Source organism: Syngnathoides biaculeatus, chromosome 18, assembly GCF_019802595.1.
Source record: "Syngnathoides biaculeatus isolate LvHL_M chromosome 18, ASM1980259v1, whole genome shotgun sequence".
Classification (NCBI taxonomy): Eukaryota; Metazoa; Chordata; class Actinopteri; order Syngnathiformes; family Syngnathidae; genus Syngnathoides; species Syngnathoides biaculeatus.
Window position 1 is genome coordinate 5,467,736 of NC_084657.1, and position 20,979 is coordinate 5,488,714.

General features: G+C 39.3%; 3 protein-coding genes across 4 annotated transcripts; all 3 read left to right on the forward strand.

The window, feature by feature from the left end:
• The first annotated feature begins 49 nt into the window (after positions 1–49).
• On the forward strand, positions 50–7,602 carry dpagt1 (dolichyl-phosphate (UDP-N-acetylglucosamine) N-acetylglucosaminephosphotransferase 1 (GlcNAc-1-P transferase)). 2 transcript variants are annotated; one of them, XM_061804484.1, is made up of 10 exons: positions 50–187; positions 946–1,156; positions 1,251–1,371; positions 3,456–3,669; positions 5,188–5,334; positions 5,428–5,512; positions 5,600–5,788; positions 5,891–5,978; positions 6,421–6,576; positions 6,652–7,602. In XM_061804484.1, the coding sequence occupies exons 2-10, from the start codon at positions 1,002–1,004 to the stop codon at positions 6,715–6,717; spliced, it is 1,221 nt and encodes a 406-aa protein (XP_061660468.1). In that variant the 5' UTR covers positions 50–187; positions 946–1,001; the 3' UTR covers positions 6,718–7,602. The 2 variants fall into 2 exon arrangements, with proteins under 2 accessions (XP_061660468.1, XP_061660467.1); XM_061804483.1 differs by lacking the exon at positions 50–187 and having other exon boundaries at positions 194–1,156.
• A 150-nt stretch (positions 7,603–7,752) lies between these two features.
• hinfp (histone H4 transcription factor) lies at positions 7,753–16,188 on the forward strand. The gene is made up of 9 exons (XM_061804160.1): positions 7,753–8,190; positions 9,153–9,379; positions 9,496–9,607; positions 9,708–9,860; positions 9,968–10,045; positions 11,667–11,787; positions 11,903–12,041; positions 14,655–14,779; positions 14,872–16,188. Exons 1-9 carry the CDS (start codon positions 8,034–8,036, stop codon positions 15,197–15,199), a joined length of 1,440 nt encoding a protein of 479 aa, XP_061660144.1. The 5' UTR covers positions 7,753–8,033; the 3' UTR covers positions 15,200–16,188.
• Positions 16,189–17,454: 1,266 nt separating this feature from the next.
• On the forward strand, positions 17,455–20,837 carry si:ch211-117m20.4 (CUB and sushi domain-containing protein 1). The gene is made up of 5 exons (XM_061804310.1): positions 17,455–17,548; positions 18,937–19,101; positions 19,231–19,398; positions 19,479–19,679; positions 20,234–20,837. The coding sequence occupies exons 1-5, from the start codon at positions 17,455–17,457 to the stop codon at positions 20,245–20,247; spliced, it is 642 nt and encodes a 213-aa protein (XP_061660294.1). The 3' UTR covers positions 20,248–20,837.
• Positions 20,838–20,979: the final 142 nt, after the last annotated feature.

The window sequence follows — 20,979 nt, forward strand, 5'->3', positions numbered from 1 at the left end:
TTCAAATCTCCGCTGATCTCCCCGGGTGACAGACGAGACTAACCACGACCGCTACAATGAGAACACGGGAAGAATGACGTCAACCTGCAGGTGGCGCTGCAGGAACGGAATGCGAAAGGTGAAAGGGAAGAGGAAACCAGTTTTTGCAATAAAAGCGCTCGACACATCCTGCAATGAGACGATTACGGTATGGGCAAACTTTCAAATGTGAACAAATACATTTTGAAACGGACAGATTTACCAGGTCATTTGTAGATGAAAATGTGTATGTAAAAGGGCTTTATTAAATCACAAAAACAACTGATTATTATGGCCCATACTTTGCCCTCCCATGACCTATTTTTTTCAGGGACGTTTTATGTTGGACCACTGGTTTGTTATAAATCAAGATTTCGGGGAAATCAACTGAATATAGGACTATTCTGCGTTTACAGAAATAACTTTAGTCCTTTTTACTAATTCCATTCCCAATTTAGGAGTATGTTTATCACTGTGGTTTGTTGTGTCACCATTTTTATTGGAAATTCTAACAAAACATTTGAAACCCCGTTCAGTATGATACATGGCGATATATTTTGTCTTTTAAAGCCTTACTTTACAATTCGTGCAATTTTGTACAGCGCGTACTATCTGGACTAATTTGAGTGGGTAAACGGTGTTTTTTTATTTTGAAAAAAAAAAACATCCGGAAGTATATTGTCCGTCTGCTATTAGGAACCGGTCAGTGTAAATAATTAGTCGTAGATTTTTATCAAACCTGGGCTCAGGTGTTAGCATAAAAACACCCGAAGGGAGCGAGTATGATTTACTGTTTTGATATATGGACCTATTCCTTTTTTTGTACCTGCTAAACGCTGTAGTGTACTGTCCTGAAATGGAAGCATGACGTATCTTTACTCGGGTGAAGTCAGCCGTAGTTAGTTCATTGCGCGACGTCACATTAAGTTTGCAGTCCAGTGACCCTTAAAGACTCGGGAAGAAGCACCAAAACCGCCTAGAAAATGTCGCCGTCACCATTCCTACCGCTGGCCACCAATTGCTTCATGTCAGCGCTCGGCTGCTTGGCCACGATGAAGCTGATTCCGGCTTTCAGAGAACATTTCATCTCGGCCAGATTGTACGGGATGGACCTCAACAAAGTAACAAAATATCAAGTGTGAGTAACGTTTTCTTGCTCTTGATGGTGTTCAGACGAAAATACATTATATATCAAAATATACTATTGATCCACTTAATGTTTCTCCATCCAGTCCGGAGTCGCAAGGTGTCATCAGTGGGACAGTCTTCCTCATCATCCTCTTTTGCTTCATCCCAGTGCCTTTCCTCAGTTGCCTTGTGGGCGATCAGTGCAACGGCTTCCCACATGATGAGGTAGGTCCACACTAAGTCAGCGGTGAGAAGTAACCAAGTACTTTTGTTGTTACTGTTACTTCCCAGCAAAATAGAGGAGCATCAACCAGTGTGACGCTATTTAAGATAATTGTTTACTGCTATTAACAACAGGAAGCAGAACCTGAGGTAGCAGAAATGAAGATGCTGAGGTTCTCGCTCGGTGTGAACAGGTTGGATAGGATGAGAAATGAGCTCATTAGAGGGACAGCCAAAGTTGGATGTTTTGGGGACAAGGTAAAAGAGAGCAGACTTCGATGGTTTGGACACGTTCAGAGACGAGAGAGTGAGTATATTGGTAGAAGGGTGCTGAGGATGGAGCTGCCAGGCAAAACAGTGAGAGGAAGACCCAAGAAAAGGTTGATGAATGTTGTGAGGGAGGACATGAGGACAGTGGGTGTTTGAGAGGAGGATGCACAAGATAGGCTTAGATGGAAAAAGATGACACGCAGTGGCGACTCCTAGCTGAAAGAAAAAAAAGAAGTTTACTGTTATTAGTTCATTTTCCTCTGACTGGTATTGGGTTGAAAAAAAAAAATCACATTTGTTTAGTTTCTTACTTTTTAAATGCATTAAAGCAACAGCAAAATCCTGATGTACAAAGATATTCCCAATTAGAAGAGTGATCCCTTCATTTTACATACCTAATGTAACATTTCAGGGTTTAAAAAAACAAAACAAAACAAAACATGAGGAAGAAAACCACATCGTCAGCATTGCTGGGAATATATGAAAATACTTGTTTATTCAAGCTGCAAATGTTTTTAAGACCAATTGTACATCTATTTGTTCACACAGCAAACCACATGCTCAGTAGGATTACATTTCAGTTGATAGACAAAAAAAGGAGGCACTATATCAGATGCGTCCAACCATCACATGGTGCCTACTGACATGGTTCCTCAGCAACAGTAAGAAAACTACATTATCCAAACCATTTTTAGAACAGCTCTGCATAGTTGAACTTCTGATTTATAGTTTAAAGATTTTTTAAAGCAGGAAGGATATTTAAATATATGCTATTTGCATTGTTATTTTCAACCACTGGCTGCACTAAATTTAAAGCATGTATAAAGTTATTGTTTTGGGATACCTCTGGTTGAAAAAACAAAACAAAAAAATAGTGGAAGCAATTTGGATTTGCTGTCTTTTTTTCTTGTTGATGCATTGCAGACATAGCAGATAGAGACTTGGTATTAGCCGGTACTCAAACTCAAGTGACCTGGTTTTGAGTGCTAAAAGATGTGATTGGCACATCCGTAATTCTTACAGTATAGCTACACTGGCTTGGAAAATTCAGTTCTTCCTTGACAGTTGTGCCATGTTGTGTGTGGCTCAATAAAAATTAAATGACTGAACCAAGTAAAAAAAAAAAGCAAATTAAGGCTAATTTTATCTGGAAGTTTATTTTTTGTTTTGTGTTTGCCTTCTTTTAGGAGGAGGGAAGGCAGTGGGGGAAAAAATGTATTGGAAATATTTTGTTAATGCTCAAACGTTTCAGCGAGACAGACTTCAACGGGCTAATGTTCTAAACACCCAAGGATAGTAACAAAGTACAATATGCCATTTCTTCACACCTCTGCCCATTGGCAATAAGTATTTCAGAAAAGTAAACTATTTTTTTCTGTTGCGTCAAATTAGGCGGAACAGTGAATGACTGGTTAGAGCATCTGCATCACAGTTCTGAGGACCAGGGTTCAAATTCCGGCCCCGCCTCTTTGGAGTTCGCATGCCCTCCCCGTCCCTGCGTGGGTTTTCTCCAGGCACTCTGGTTTTATCCCATATCCCAAAATCATGCATTAAGTTGGAATTCTAAATTGCCCTTAATTGTGATTATGAGTGCGAATACTTGATTGTTTCAACGTGCTCTGCAATGGGCTGGCGACCAGTTGAGGGTGTACCCTGCCTCCTGCCCAATACATTTCAAGAGTCTCTACTTTTTGACTTTTACTTCTGTTCAACAGTTGAATCTGTACTTCTAAGTAGTATGCATATCAACATTGATTAAATTAGATCATTTCCAACTCCGACCCCTTCTTAGTTGGGTGTTTTTGTTTTTTTTTCAGTTTGTGCAGTTGATCGGTGCACTGCTCGCCATCTGCTGCATGATCTTCCTTGGATTTGCTGATGACGTGCTGAACCTGCGCTGGAGGCACAAGCTCCTGCTTCCCACCATGGCCTCGCTGCCACTCCTCATGGTCTATTTCACCAACTTTGGCAACACGGTCATTTTGGTGCCCAAACCATTCAGAGCACTGTTGGGGCTGCATCTGGATCTAGGTGAGTTGGGCTGAGGGTTCACCAGCCAAAGCATTTGGTACATCTTCTCCAAATGATGAAAGCCAATACTGCTGTATTAGAAAATATGCATTTACAAAGATAATGAAGTTCAGTTTGGCTGACATCAACTTTAAGGTTTTTGTTTCATAAAGTGTTGACTATTGTTGGCGTTTTTTTATACGCACATTATCAGAATCATGACGTCAGAAGATGAAGGAGGGAGATTTTGCTTCTCCGCACCTAGTGTATTCATTCAAATTAAGATAACATTAACATGACGGAAAAATGGGCTAGCCAGATGCACGCACGTCCTTTTCATTGACGACTTAAATAACAACCTATAGACTGTTTTCGATTGACGTCACACACCTTCCAATTTAGAACACGGTCGCCATCTTGGTTTGGTGAATTCACGTAAATACACATAACTAACCACGAATCATTTTGGAAAGGCGTATGAATGGGGGCACGCTGCTTTGTTATCGGTTGCTCAAACGGGCGTTGTAAAGCGTCTTTCTTTCGACTGCTAGCTATGATCAAGAACCAGTGCGAGAAAACGGAGCAGTTCGCAACCAAACGGCGACAACTGTGGCTGTCTCGTATTAGCAGAGCCGATCTAGCAGCCTAGCACAATACTCGTGTGTGAATGGAATGCATGTCTCCAAAAGCTGTATTTTCTGTTTCATTATAATAAGTTTGCAAAAACGAGTTAGCTGTTTTGTGAGTTGAGTTAAAAATGTACTAGTGGAAGTGGTGAAAAAGGTGCGGGCTCCACTTGGGACTCGGCCCGGTCGAACCTCTCTTTCTCCCCCTCTCGGTAACAAAAACGAAAATAACAATCTACAGCTCTTTCGTTGGTATAATCAACATAATTTAACACAACGCTGACTATAATCACACGGTACATATTTCGATTGCTTTGTGCGGGAAACTAACCTGTGGAGACACAGGTTGCTTCCAATGGATACCGCCACATGACGAACCCAGCCATTGATGAATTGGTTGGAAGCCTCCAGACCTTTGTAATTCTTTAGTTGGTCCACGGTATAAGAGCTTGTCGAGAAGAGGAGATAGTGGGCGATGTCTGGATAGGTTACCGACTCCCACAGTTGTGTGGTCCATTCATGTTTCTCCAAGGCATATGGGTCGATATTGTCGATCAAAGCACACTTCTTGTCGGAACGGTTTCTTGGAACAACATCTAATGAGCACCGATAACTTTCCAAAGTCTTTTTAGCCATCATGCGTCACTTTTAACAGTCGTACGAACATTTGTGTAACCCCAAAAGCATTAGAGTGAACCCATCCAACAAGGCCAGGTGCCCCGGATGTAGTCACCTTGTCAAAAACAGTCTATCCAAGCCTTTTGTTGTTGTTGTTGTTGTTGTGTTGTTGTTGTTGTTGTTGCTCTTTGACCATGAAAAATATTTTGGGTGACTATATAATACTGTCCCTTGTCCCTCATGCTTCTCACAGTTGATTGACAAAGGATCCATTGAACTGCTCATTCTTTGACAGGTATTCTTTATTACGTCTACATGGGTATGCTGGCAGTATTCTGCACGAATGCCATCAACATCCTGGCCGGTATAAACGGCATTGAGTCAGGCCAAGCTCTGTTTATCTCGGGCTCCATCATCATCTTCAACTTGTTGGAGCTCAGCGGTGTGTCACAGTTTATCTGCCCCACAAAGTTTATTTTGTCTGGGAAATGGAGTTTAAACTTTTTTTTTTATTGTCATCTTTTTTAAATTTTAGGGGACTACCATGATGACCATGTTTTCTCTCTCTATTTCATGATGCCATTCTTCTTCACCACGTTAGCACTTTTTTACCACAACTGGTACGTCAACTATCATCTTGTGCAGTTTATGAAAAACAACACACTATTGTTTTTATATTCCTCAGGTCTTTTTTTTTTTTGTCACAGGTACCCCTCGTCCGTATTTGTAGGAGACACTTTCTGCTACTTTGCAGGGATGACGTTTGCTGTTGTTGGCATCCTGGGACACTTCAGCAAAACAATGCTATTGTTTTTTATTCCTCAAGTGATTAACTTTATCTATTCATTGCCTCAGCTTTTCCACATCATCCCATGTCCTAGACATAGACTTCCCAGGTACATTTCCTCTAATTAATCGAAATGAAAAAAAATAAATCAATGTGATATCTTCTTTGATCCTTTCTCCCCTTTTCTGTCATTATATAATGCGCATGAAAGGTTGAATCCAGACACGGGCAAACTAGGGATGAGTTACTCAAAATTTAAGAAAAAGGACCTTTCCAAACTAGGACATCTCATTCTGCAGGTAACGTTCAATACAAGAGCTCATGTGACACTGCCAGAGAGTTAATGTTATTTATCAGTTGTAGTTAACAGTGGTGTAATACTGCACTGCATCATACTGTGCTGTTTTTTATCTTAAAGGTTGTAGTTTAAATCATGATGGAGAAAAATATTTGAAACTTACTAGTTGAGATGAGGCAGTGTTGGTGTACGCCGCAAACACAAACTGGAAATTATAGGGTGGATTCTGATTGAGCATTTTTACTCCAGTAAAGGCAGAATCTTTTGTAATAGAGGTGATTGACATTTGCGGTTGTACCTTAAGTGGTTGAGGTTTTGCTTATTTTGTAAAGTCAAGATAATTTGTAAGTGCCAATACAAACCATGAAATGCAAGCCTTCTTGTTGCTTTTTTTTTCCATTTTTGATTTTATCAAATAAAAAAATGCCTTTTCTCCTCGACAGGTTGCAGAGTTCCTAAAACTTCTTGAGGTGCGCAGAGGCCAAAAAGATGAGGATGAATTTATTGAGTGTAATAACATGACCATAATAAATCTGGTTTTGAAATTCCTTGGCCCAACCCACGAGAGAAACCTCACTGCCATCATGCTCCTGATACAGGTAGACCCAAAACAGCCTGAACACTCTTCTACCTTTATGGAGAACATGAATGTTTCTTTTTTTTTTTTCCTCCAGGTGATGGGAAGCACATTGGCTTTTGCAATCCGTTACCATTTGGTGCGCCTCTTCTATGACGTTTAGACAACTCACAAGAACACAAGGAGGAGGATGGCAGGGAAACTCTATTTCTGAAACAATTTTAAAGGCTCTTTGTTTGTGTGCCTTTTCAAATATTCTATTACCTCAGTTACATTTGTTTCTCAGTCTTACAGAACAACAAAGACCCAGTGTCTGTGTGATTACTTTTGGCAAGAATATGTTCACATCATGCTCAAGTGTCATGATATAAATCATTCTACAGTTTGTAACTCTAATTTCAATTCCCATGTGAAATGTTTAACACCATCTTACTGGTGTAATTGTTCTTTCCACCAAAAAATGTCTATTTTTATACTCTGTTTGTAAGGAATGCTGTGTTTTACTCTTTGAACCAACCTACATGATATTCATAGAAAAAAATTCAATGTGAAATTATATAGAAAGCAGCAAGTACACTTCAGTTGTACCTGTTACTTTCAGTCACCATATGGGGATGTAATGTAAATAGAAGGGGCTTTAATTTGATTGTTTCTTTTACCTGTACATTGGGGAAATCCACGTCCCAGCACCAAACTGAAGAGCAGACTGAACACATGATTATCAAAACAAAACAACTCGCTAAGCACAAAATACAAAAGTTACTTACAAATCATGGTCTCTGGTGGGTAGCTATATTTAACTTGCATAGTGAGCAGAAGAATATGCAACTAGGAAATAATGTCATTAAACATTAACATAACATTATAAGTTACTGAAAAGGGTAAAGGTATTCTCTGATCTCTTATTGTTTTTTTTCTTCTTCACCAAGCACTAAATATTTTGTCAGAAGGCACTGGACTACTATGTTCTGGAATGTAACTTGAAATGGAATACTGGTGGTTGTAAATATGGATCGCTCAAACTGTAAAATAAAGGCTCAGACATCAGTATTTTCTGTTCCGTTTTTTTCCCAAGTTTTGTGAATATAATGTCGTTTGTATTTAACTCAAAACGTTTACGACTTGATGCTTAGCACGCCTCTGAGCCAGTTCATTCCTGCGGAACATTTACCACAGGGAGCTAATAAATACTCTTGTTTCCGCCGAACCATTAAGAGCGTTGCACAGCTAGTGAACGGCAACTTGTCATGGATGTTGGTATCAAGCAGATGGACTCGACAGGAGAGCTTGTATTTCTCTAATAATTTCGAACATTTTTTTCTTATTCAGTTGTCATTTCTTCGTCGAGTCTCTGAGTTTTGTAGAGGCAATGTAAAATTTTACGAACGTCGCGCCTTGTTGTTACGGCAGGTGTTAGTGTAGCCTGTCTGAGATTAGGTTTTCTTTCTGTTATTTTTCATCAAACAGTCGTTTTAGGAGATGCCTCCCAATAAACGGCTACAGAAAAAACCGCTAGAATTAGAATGTGAGTGGGGTTCGTGTCAGGAGTCGTTCAGTCAAATGGAAAAATTCTGCAAGCATGTGGAGGTTCACTTGGATGCTCTGAACATGGCGGAGGATGAAGAAGAACCACTCGGTGAGTTGAAACCCGTATGGTCTTTATCTGTACTTATTCACTGGCTAGTGTGCTGCTTGAAAATGAAGGACTACGCAAACGGAAGCCTACATACAGTATTGCATTGATTAAAACCATGGCAGAGTACATTATACGAGCCTAACCCTTGAAAAGTCAACACTAATGCTTCTAGAAAGCCCGAGAACAGTGCTTACCGTTTGTATTAAATTCTGCAACAAATGGGAGTACAGTTCTTGTACGATTTTCCTTCAAGGAGTTTGATTTTTATCAGCAGATTCTTTTGTGCACCTTCCCCAATATTTGAGATATTATATATATATATATTGCACAGTGTATGTAACAGTGGCTTTAACTGTACATTTTATTTTGGACAACGTTCATGTCACTCAAGGTCACTTTATGGGATTAAAAGAATAATATAAAATGAAAAATACAAAAATTAAGAATGTATTAGAGCAAAGTAGATCAATTAATATAATCAATATAATACAAATTCATTAAGTACTTACTGTTTGACCAAACAATAAGTAATCCTGTTTAAAGAGTCCAAATTCAATCCAGACAGTAAATGAGGCATCATCAAATTTTGTTAAGAAACCAGTACACATTTTGATGGTGCTAGAAATAATTTACTAAACATCCATTCCACCATTTTCCATACCTCTTTAAGTTTTACATTATCTCTCATCGGTGCAATGTCATTTGAAACGCTTCCATTACATTTGAAAACTGCTCGATGAACAACTCCTTGAAATACACACACATGAGTAGAAAAATATAGAAGGTACCTGTGAATGTCTGTCTATGCAATTAATGAAAAATTTGACTCAGACTTTACATCTGACTTCAATTTAAAATCAGATTTATTGATATTCTTTTATAAATTTGTAGACATCAGTAGAGACCTCTTCTCCCAGGCTGCTGTTGTTTTCAGTACTGTATTGTACTATTTTTCTGACCAGGGGAGAGAAACTGTCTTTGGAGAGACTGCGGGTTTTGCTCTGTGGAAGGTCCCGAAGAGTTCCGGCGACATCTCTTCTTTCACTGCTACCATACCAAGCTGAAACAGTTGGGTCAACAGGCGCTTGATGGGCAGGCAGAAATTGGCACGTGCACTTTTGGCCACCAGAACCACAACATTGTCCCTGAAATCCCTGACAGTTTTATCTGTTTGTGGGATGAGTGTGAGGTAAGCCTGAAATATTGATCAAATATTTGTGATATCCAAACCCTAATCTGTGATAGATCTCACAGAATATGTCAGGTTTTAAAATGTATGCGTCGTTTTCTGCATGTTTGTTAAAGCAACCACCTTATGAGAATCCAGAGTGGTTCTACAGACATGTGGAACTTCACAGCTTCTCGATAGACATTCCTGCAGGTGGCTGTGAATTCCCAGTACGTTGTGGTTGGAAGGGTAAGTTATTAACTCTTATCTATAATTCGTGAGAAATGCCTGTTTATTTCTATGTAGAGTAATACAATAGTATTGTAAGTTCCTGCTACTCATTGTATAGGTTGCGAAGCTACTGCTAAAGGGCGTTATAAATTACGGGAGCATCTACGCAGCCACACCCAGGAGAAGGTAGTGGCCTGTCCAGTTTGTGGAGGGATGTATGCCAATAACACAAAGTTCTTTGACCACATCATTCGACAGAGTGCCATGGAAGGTGAAAATGTAGACACCAGACAAGGACATGCATAAGCAAGATATTTAATTTTTCAGTTGCATCTACTGACCATTAGCATTGTTTCCGTGGATTTATATTTGGTTTAGGTCAACGATTCCAGTGTTCCCACTGTTCCAAATGCTTTGCTACAGAGAGACTGCTCAGAGACCACATGAGGAACCACGGTCAGTAGCTAGCTAGTAGTTTAAATACTTCCATGCCTCAGAGTCATTTTTTGGGCACTTGTGATGACCTTCAGGGGTTAGAAGGAAGAATAATTGACTGCTCATTCAAAATTTTTTAGTAACCACGTTCCATAGCCACGTCGTAAAAAAAAATAATCCTTGTTGTAGTTTTCTTGAATATAAGAAAATTCTAATCATAATCATGCTTTCACACTGCCTTCCCAAGTGGCTCCACATCAGAGTCATAACAATAGAGCTGGGATTTATTTGGTTTCCCTTTTTGTAAGAACTCACCATAGAGGGACATTGCTGTGTCCAAAGTAAAGGTTCACACGGCCTTTGGGGTTCACCCCATGATGATAATTGAAGGGGTTCCAATTCTAGTGCGACACCACCAAATGCGTCACACCCAAGGGGGCGTGAGACATGAGGACCTGGTCCCTGGTGTTAAACTTCATATTCATGTCAGGGTTAGAAGGGTACTGCATCCATTCCACCTTAATAATACTCTACTTTTGGAAATGAGGCAAAAGTGAGGTGATGCTGGAGTGTATGTTGATACCATGGAAACCATAAAAATACCAATTAGTGTAATTTCTCATGTATAATGCACATTTTTATCCACAAACATGTCAAATGTCAATGGTGCTCATTATACATAAGTATAGAGGAAAAATGGAAAAATACTTTGCTTTTGTAAATGTATGTCACATCAAGAAGTGATTTAAAAACGGTACACATTCATTCCAAAGTGCCAAAGTGATCTAGAGGTTATGAGATAGATGATCACTTGACCGTTTAATTGAAATGCCAATAAAATGTATTTCACCTGGTCCTTCATGTTTTCTCTAAAGAATTGTACCCATCTTCCGAATTTTGCCTGTGTAATCCAACATGAGCACAACTCTGTATTTTACTAAATAAAAGAAGGGCCGTGAATTTAAATGTAAGAGCAAGTAAATAAAGTTATTTATTTTTAACAAAATCTAACAAAATTAAAATAATTCATCGTTTGATCATATGGTTATTAGCAAATTCATTGTTTGTAAAGATTCATTATACATAGAACAGTTATCCAGAATTTTGGCGTCAACTTTTGGGGGTGCGTATGCATTATACCCGAGGAATTGTTGCATGTTGACTATTAGTCTTTTTATTACATTTTTGAATCAGTAATACAGATACATTTTTGCATTTCGGGGGTGGGAGGGGAGTAATTCCAAAGCATTTAGGAACAAGAAATTTTCTTTGTTGGGACCTATTACATGGAGAATGGCTCTGTGAAATAATATACAGTAGTGCATATCTAGGTTTGAAGAAAGCGAGCCACTTGCTGGGCAGCCGCCACAAGCCATGCAAAGAGCGTATCTAAAAGCATACATGTTTTTGTTTTTCCAAGAATGATTGCGTTTTTTTAATTTGAATTTAACTGGTCACTGTTGCCAATATGTGTGTAACAGATGAACACTACGAGCCAGTTATATTGATTGATTGGAACAATGATTAAAAATGTAAATTTTTCCATGCCATGAACCATATGATTCATTCATTCATCCTCCGTTCCGCTTATCCTCACAAGAATTTGACCAAAATGACCTTATTGTTTCTCTGCTTTATTTAGTGAGTTACTACAAGTGTCCGTTGTGTGACATGACTTGTCCATCGCCGTCAGCGCTGCGCAACCATATTAAATTCCGGCACAGTAACGAGAAGCCATATAGCTGTGAATATTGTGAATACAGGTACCACTTCCCACAAGGATATACTGTCATTTGTTTTTAAAATTTGAGGAAAGTGTATCTACAGCTTTCTCTTCATTGAAAAGCCCTAATTCGGCACTTGATATTCTTTTTGCAGGTGTAAGAATCTGGTGGATCTGCGTAAACATCTGGACAGTCACAGCAGCGGACCTGGTTACCGCTGTCACGTTCCTGGCTGTAATTTCTCCTCTCGGACCCCTGTCACCTTGAAGTTTCACCAGAAAAAGGAGCATGAGGTGAGAGAGGCATTACAGTGTTCCCCGCTGTATTGCAATTCGCCAACTGCAATTTTTTCTTCTGTGGAAAGAATTTTTATGCATATTGCAGAAATCTTGGTGCATAGCAATTTTTTTTATTTTAATGGGGTTTCATAACTCTGATTATTCATATACCAAAACCTTTTAATCCCTCATAACAAATTACCCATTTTTCATATTTTTTTTTAGTAAAAAAAGAATTATTCCATTAACAATAACATAGTACAATTTTACAAAAGATTTTCTTATTTGATAAACAGCTGAAATTGCATCAATGTCATTCTCCCCCCTCTAAAGATTGAGTCTTACCTAAACAGTAGCTGTTGTCAGCAGCAGCTGGTGCCCACTCATCCTGAGAATCGCGGATGTCACACACCATCCCACCAGGCCCTGCCACTTAAAAGCACTTATCTGGCAGCCATTACAATACGCTCAATATTGTCTGTACGTTTTGTGCTTGCAATTTGTGTATGTGTGTGAGTATGTTTAACAATATGTCCAAAGTGTGTTTTATCAAGTTTAAATGTGTTTGAAGTGTTTTGAATGCCCGGAGACACTTCAAATACACCTAAAGCCTGCCATATACCGTGCGAGAGTTCAGTTGAGTTTGGCCTTAACCCTCAACAGTGGCGGGGTTCCGCAACAATTTCGTGAGTTAGGGCGTGTCTAGTCCAGGGGTCCAGCCCAGACATTTTTACCCCAAGATCTACTTTTCAAGCAGCCAGCCTCTCGCGAGCTACCGACGGCGAGTGGGGGTGAGGGGGTGGGGGATAATGATGATTGGTCCCTAACATTTTTAAGGTTAATGTTATGTTGCCTATTATATTTAAAATACAGAATTAGCTTTTTGTGCACTGTATTGTCTGTGCTTTCATCCTCGATCAGCCTGTGCCAAGGTGGAATTTTAAAATTACACACCATCTCATCCTGTACTTTTTTACTTTGGCTTCAGACCAGTCCTTTTTCACTTGAAAAAGAAAGAATCTCGTCCAGTTTCACCATTTTTTTCTTTGATTATGCACATACTCCCACAGTCATTGCAACTTAAGACAACAGCATTTCTTGATTAACTTTTGCCATTAATATCGAGAGTAAACATCAGCAGCGTGTCTAGCTCGTCTTTGCTCTACGTTGCCCAGACTGTGTTGCCAACTAATTCATTATTATTATTATTATAAACCACATTGATGGGCTGTGTAAGTACTGGAACACGTGCGCAGTTTAGCGAGAACTTTGGCTGATATCTTTTTTTTTTTTTTTTTTTTTTTTTTCCTTTCGTGGCACGCCATCCCGCGATCGACCAATAACTGCCTCGCGATCTACTGCGGTTGATGCATGGAGCCCCCCTGCCATAGATCATTACCGTGTTTTAAGATTGAGCACTTTCAATGGTTACAAAATAACTCTTTTCCTCCGGATAAGAATTGAACCATTCAAGCACTGTTCCATTTAGTCCAGGGGTCTGAAACTTTTTTTTTTTTTTTTTTCTGGCTGAGGCTGGGCGGGAGCCTCAGCACGCATGCACGCAAGCACAATTTAAATGAAAAATTTTAACAAAATGCAATCGTCTGAAACCACTTTTCTTTTTTTTTTTTTTTTTTTTAAACACAAGATATGATAAACAAGAATGCTGGTGTAAACATGTTGTGTGCAAAACTAATAAAATTCTCCATGGCAACGCTCATTGAAAAATTGTTTTTCTGCTTACATCAAGCCCGGTCGATATCGCGCCCCCGAGAGCCATATAACCTGCTGTGATTGGTAGGCTCGTCAGCTCCGCAGACAAAACACCGTAAAAGTGCCATTCATATAAAACTAAAGGGCCGCACTAACGTCTATATCGACCCAACGAGACACCAGCTCGAGACCCCTGATTTAGTCCTACCCAAGTTTCCAACCTGTTCAGCTGTATATTGTGATCCACCATATCAAAAGCCGCACTGAGATCCATCCAAAAATTTCCTGAGTCAGTATTCAACCAAATATCATTTAACACTTTCATAAGAGCAGATTCTATACTGTGATGAGTTTGTAAATCTGATTGGAATTTGTAAAAAAAAAAAAAGAATTCCATTTCAGTACGTGTGCTTGCTGAGTGGATTCCAAATAACTTTCACGACAGTGTTTTCTATGAAAGGGAGATTTGAGATGCTAATGTGAGAACTTCCAAGCGTTCTATTTTTTTTTTTTTTTTTTTTTTTTTTTTCCAGAAGAGGGTTAATGGCAGCTACTATAAGAGCTTTAGGAAACTTGCCAAAAAAAACTGAACAGTTGATTATTTTCTCCAAATCAGCTAGTAAAAAGTTTGCAGTAGCATTAAAAAAAAAAAAAAAAAGTTAGATGATATTGAGTCAAGACAGCTCGTTGATGGTTTCAGCTGAACCTTTTTCTTTACACTTTACAGGGCAATAGTTTTACCTGGTTGGCTTCAGATGTAGTGTCATTATTATTTTGGAGATTTGTGCTGATATTTAACCTGCTGGATTGTATTTATTTTCACAAAATTAACAGCGAGTAGGTTTGGACCGTATCTGCAGTAATGAACTGTAACTGTAATATAGCATATATTCATACGCAAATTGTCTTCCTCAGGGGAATTTTATAGCTCGTTACAAGTGCCACGTGTGCGATCAGTGCTTCACCAGGGGCAATAACCTTACGATCCACCTACACAAAAAGCACCAATTCAAATGGCCATCTGGACACCCACGTTTCAGGTATGTCTCAACTCCCAACGATGCTGATATCAAAGTGCATACAGAAATGATGTGTGGAATGTCCTGTTGACCTTCCTACTCAATGCTACCAGGTACAAGGAGCACGAAGACGGCTTCTTGCGGCTGCAGCTGATCCGTTACGAGAGCGTGGAGCTGACCGAGCAGCTGATGCGAGAGAAGCAAAGTGGACACACCGAAGGGGGCGAAGAGTCTCCGCTGGCCGCTCCTTCAGAGATTCAGGTAGAGCTGAGGCTGGAGGGGCAGAGGACTGAAGCCCCCGCCGTCAACTGTGATGAGGGCAGTCAGGAAGAGAGCATGTTGTACTGCGTCCTTACTGGGGGGTTGGCACAGGTAGCGGACAATGCTGTCATACTCCAGTATCAAGACACTGCTCAAGAACAAGACATGCAGACAGTTTGACTTCCTCCACCACTTGGGTGATCCAAATGTTAATACAGTGGTCCCTTGAAATAAGAGTGAGAAAAAGAAGGGGGACGTAAGAAAAAGAAAGATGAGGAAGACAAAAAAAATCTGCAAACCCATAATCAAAAATATTGACAGACGACCTTGAAACAGATATTTGAAGACAAGCAATGAAGGAACAAATTTGGATGATACTCGCATGCGTTCTTTATCTTCTGTGGAAATGGGCTATTATTATTGCGACCTTGGTGAGTCACTGAGAGAAGTGGCGACTTCGTTAGTGTCATTTTGACTGTATTAAATTTGCCCCCTTCCATGACCCTTGTAAGGATAGGCGGCTTAGAAAATGCATGGATATTGTGCCGCCCAGTGGCCACAGTGGGCACACGAGAATGTGGAGCACAGTTAATTGAATTCAAGCACTGACTCATGATGCACAAACTTCTAAATTCTTTGCGTTGTCTTTATGACTCTTTTTGTAAAGTCCAGTGTTATAGATTGCTATTACATTGTTAATTTTGGGTTGTTTTTTTTTTTGGGACAGAATTGATTAACAGCATTTCTAATCATTTCATGGGGAAATATAATCTGCAATATGAGCGTTTTGGTTCCAAGCGCGATCTCAGAATGGATTAAACTTGTATTTTGCAGCACCATTGTATACATTTTGTTTCTCACTCAACGGAAACCTGGTTTCAGTAAAATGTTGTCTTGAAATGGAATTATTTTATTCATCAAAATGACGAGCCTAAATTAGGCAACCCCCTGCCCCCACATCTTGCTTGCAAATGTGGACAACTGGATTGTCTATTTTTGTATATTTATAATTGTAATTAATCCAATGTGAATGCGTCCTACCTACTACATAGAAACCTCACATAGTTGTATGATAATTTTCTTTCACATGACTGTTGACTTAATGATGAATGACATCCACCGTATGATGTGATGTTTAACAACCACCACATCTTTATTTATGTATACAAAACCTACATTAAAACGTGGTTTCAAATATTAAGCAGTGGAAGGTTTGTTTTTCATCAATCCATCTATTTTCTATACAGCGTATCCTGTTCAGAGCTGCAAGGAGCAGAAGCCTATCCCAGGTGACTACACCCCAAAATGGTTTTTTAACAAACTTTTTGAAAAATTAGGGTATTAAATTGGATTATGACTTTCTCGAGTACAGTGGCACAGACCAGAGTGGTATTTGTTTACCTTTTCTTGCTATGCCAGAGAGGTAAATGATTAAAAACTCTCCTTGCTATACAGTGCCAAACACATTATTTCTGTTATAAATGTTGACCCCTGAAGTGGCAGTCAAAATTGACAGCTCCTACATTATATTTGATTGTTTTCCAGGTTCAAGTGTTTGTACATTCCAGAACACACAACTATGCAGGATCGGTGTCTTGCTTGACCCAGATCCTTTCTTTTAGTGCAGCTCTATGGAAGGAAATTAGTATGGAAGTAGATTAGTGCCACCAGGATTTGAATTTGAAGTGTAAGTGAAATCGGATTTGAATTTGACATGCCACAGAAAAGAGGGTTTGAATTTGAAATGTAAAGTGATCACATTTTCAATAGGTGCTACAATTCGCTGTCTGAAATTCACCGGCTGTGCCAGCAGGCAGGGTTACTTCAGGGTCAGAACCGAACACCCAGCCAATCGCAGTTCCGCTTTATTAGTCACGTGATGTAACATACTAATAAAGCGTAACTGGATTGGCTGGCTGTGAATTTCAGACAGCAAATTGTACCCAGTTGAATTGTTAACATTGAAAAGTTACAATGAAATGCAACTATTGAAAATGTGATCGCTTAACATTTCAAATTCAAATCCTGTTTTTTTGTGGCATTTCAAACTCAAATCCTGGTTGCACTTATTTGCTTCCATACAGCTCAACAATTTAACCCAATCGAACAGTGCTAAGGAAAGCATTTTCTGAGATGTATGTACAAGCAAACTGATCCATGTCAACTTTAAAATGTAATTGTAGTGAAATGCAAATACGATTTTAACACCGCATGCTCCTTTTGCACAATCTTAGTGGTATTGGCTGCGTGTAGCAGATTAAGCAACACACAAAGATTAGTGTGTTTCTCATCTCATCGTCGTTGCGCAGCCCTTCTGGCTCAGCTAAATATGCGAGGACAGGAATGTATTGACTCCTTACTGGACATGATGACTTGACTGACTTCCCAGGTCTCCAGGGTTTTTGCAAGAAATGTTGCAAAGGAGCGTAAAAGCCATGAGGTTTAATCCACTGCTGCTGCTGTTCTTAACGTCCTTGCAGAGGGCAACTTCTCAGGTGTCTGAATGGATCGAAGAGGTAGAAGTTAGTGGTAAGATCTATTATGCTGCCACGTTTGTTTCGCTGACAACGTTTCTTTCATAATGGGAACCATGGGTTTGATGAGATTGTAAGACTTTTTGCCATGTGATGAGTCAAAGTTCCCAAACTTCATAAGGTAAATCTCATAGCACCAAACACACATCCTGTCTCACATCAGGTGTATTGTCTTTGCATAGTTGGAGGAAAATTTAGGCACCAATATTTTGAGAAAAAATGAGTTGGGTTTTTTTGTTTGGAAGAAAGACAGGTCGTAAACGCTCGTCACATTTTATTCATCCGGATCATCTGTCAATGCTATATTTTTAATGAGATTTTGTCATGAACACTTGTGAAGATATTGAGCCTCCTGAAAAACAGTTCTCAAATATTGCACAATAAGACCTTTGTAATTAAATAATGTTACATTTTGTTTTGAACACTAACTCTGTTTTTGTATTACCTGGACTACTTCGTATTAATTACAGTCATGGGCTCACAAGTAGAAGGGTTCCAAATTAATCAATGCTAATTTTAGTGTTTTTGCTCTCGAATACAGGCTACCTGAGTTAGCTTCTGTGCTAACTGGCGGTTTTGTTTGTTTTTTTTTTTCTTTTTTATGTTACAAGGCCAACAGGATTGTGCTGGTTTGAGGGCCATACTCCATTATGTCTGAAAACAAAAAAGAGGAGAGGAGTTACTTTAGCCGTACCAATGATCATAGCAATTGGCTTGTTGATGTGACGTGCTTGCTTTTTTTTTCTACACTTAATTGGATTTTTTTTTTTTTAAGTTTCAGTGCATTGCTTATATATGGAGAGACACTGCTGAAATATTAAGATACAAGTACAGTGTATGGTGAAACATATTTTTAACAATTACAAAGATATGACAAAATTAGACAAACGTATTTTAAAAAATAAGTTGGTCATCAAAAGAATGGGGGAGGGAAAAGGCTGTTTTAGATGCTATTTGTTTAATATTTTTGAATCACTTTTACAACAGCTACAATTATATTTTGTCTCTTAAATCACTTGTATACTAAATGATTATTTCTCAGTTTACTCACAAATGTACTTGCTGAGTGTAAAATCTAGGACTGTTTACTTGAACTCAAAGTTGATGTACTTGCCGGAATTTAAGAAATACACAAAGATCTGCAGCAGCTTTGTCATCTGGTCACCTATCACTTGGGGAAAAAATGAAGAACAAAAAAACAATATTTTATATAATGTTTAAACAATATTAAGACCCATGATGTGAATTTGAATACAGTAGTTTTCTGGGAAGACTTAATGATCTTCCACTAATGTGCAAAGGCACAGTGGTTAGGGATCACTGTAATAGAAGTTTTGTACTGTTTGGGTATTTTGGGGGAAAAGTAATCAGCGTTTCCAGTAGGGGACACAGAATGGATTGCGGAGCCAGATTTCCTGGGAGACATCTACTGGTCCGGGACAGCTCCACTCTGCCTGGCCGGCTGCAAGGCGCGCCACCATGAGCTTGGGCGAGACCCCTGTGGAGACTCCAGCTGCTGCTGGCTGGGCTACAAGTCCCTTTGCCGAGGTAATACAAGAGTGAAGGGATACTGAACAGTCAAAGTTCAAATGCATCTTGATGTCATATTGTGTGTGTGTGTGTGTGTGTGTGTGTGTGTGTGTTGTGTGTGTGTGCGTGCTTTACATTTTATGCTAGTGAACTGCGGGAAGCCAGATGTGGATTATAATGGCATCGTCTACGGAAATGACTGGTGGGTGGGATCTGTGCTGAGGTACTCATGTCGTCCTGGCTTCATGCTAGTTGGAAACGCCACCGGGACCTGCCAAGCAAATGGTCTCTGGACTCCGAAACCTTCATGCCTCAGTATGTTGACAAAATGGTACGAAGCACCGCCACCTTTCACCTTTTATTATCACAGCCTTTTTGAAAATGTTTATTTGCAGGAATGTGCAAAAAGGGCTCCATTGAAATCAGTGAGCGAGAACTGAATGGAACATGCAACTCGAGCTGTGCACAGAAAAGCTACTCGGGCCCTCCAAAGCAAGGCTGTACTCAGATACACAACTGCAAGAAGAAGGAGACTGGCTGGAAGCGGTTCTTTGCTCAGTGTGTCCCTTGCATCTGTGACTGTGCTTTATCATGCCGTGAGTAGCTTTCGAACCTTAATATACTACAAATCCAATAAATTCTTCCCTCAAATATGTACCTACTGTATGTGTCTACAGCTACAACTATTATGAGCAGTACTGTTTTTGTCACGACGAGTTGTTGTAATTATCCCATTTTTAGTAGTTAATTAAGTCAAATATACTCCCCATTGCTACTGTTTTTTTTCCCTTTAGCACTGGTTTGTAAGACTGTGGTCCTAAACCGGTATGTAAGTAGTACCTCAATGAAGTTCGTTGTGGTTGAGTATAGAAATATTGAAATTCATGTATTTTTAATTTATGCAAGCACTGCATTTTTCACGGTGGCGCATGCGGTTAGCATCTCTACCTCACAGACGAGAGGTTCTGGGTTCAAAAGTTGACTCAAGCCCTTCTGTGTGGGGTCTGCATGTTCTGACCATAGTTGCATTTGTTTAAAAACACACCTTTGATCAAATTAATACTGTAAATTGTACAAAGTTTTGAATGTGCATGTGATGGCCTGGCAACTAGTCCCGGGTGAACCCAAACTTCTTTTCTGTGTGTTTCAGTGTTTACAGGCTAAAATAAAGAAGGGAGACATCACATGGAAAAAACAAAGACAACTATTGTTCACCTGGTGTGTAGTGTTCTGTAGAGTTGAGCCGAGTTATGTTTGACATTGAGTCATTTCATTTCTTTATTTCTATATTCCGAACTCTTTTGAAAAAAATTAAAATATCCCAAGAGATCTGGTTTTTTTTGTTGTTGTTGTTGTTTTAACCTCATTAAATATACAGTATTCATGATAATGTAACTAGCATAGGATACACCATGATGTGTAGCGCACGCTGTGGTTTATTGTGAGTTAATGCTAAACATACAAGAGAGGAATGAAATGGTGTCGCTTCGTGGCTTCAGCGCTTCATCCATCTGTCCCTCTGAGAGCTGAAACCTTAATCTCATTACAAAAGGGAGGAGCATCAATGCAAGCTCAGGGTTCACATTTAACACAGAAAATGTTGACCAATATGCAGCAAGCCACAGAAAGGTATGAAAAAATGGCACCAAAACAATTATTTGGTTTGCAAAGTGTGTATTTTTAATGTCATTCGTCAATATGTTATGTTAAAGCCGAGGCACAGTTGCAGCTCACCTCACTTTAAATGCATGTTGGTTTTACATTGTGGTTAAAAGACGGCTTTGTGTACCTCACGATCATATATTGCCGCTGTCAACCATCAAATGATGCTGTTTTGGTTTTTCTTAATGCTATATCATCTTTTGTCACTCTTGCAAATCATTCAGATGACTTGTT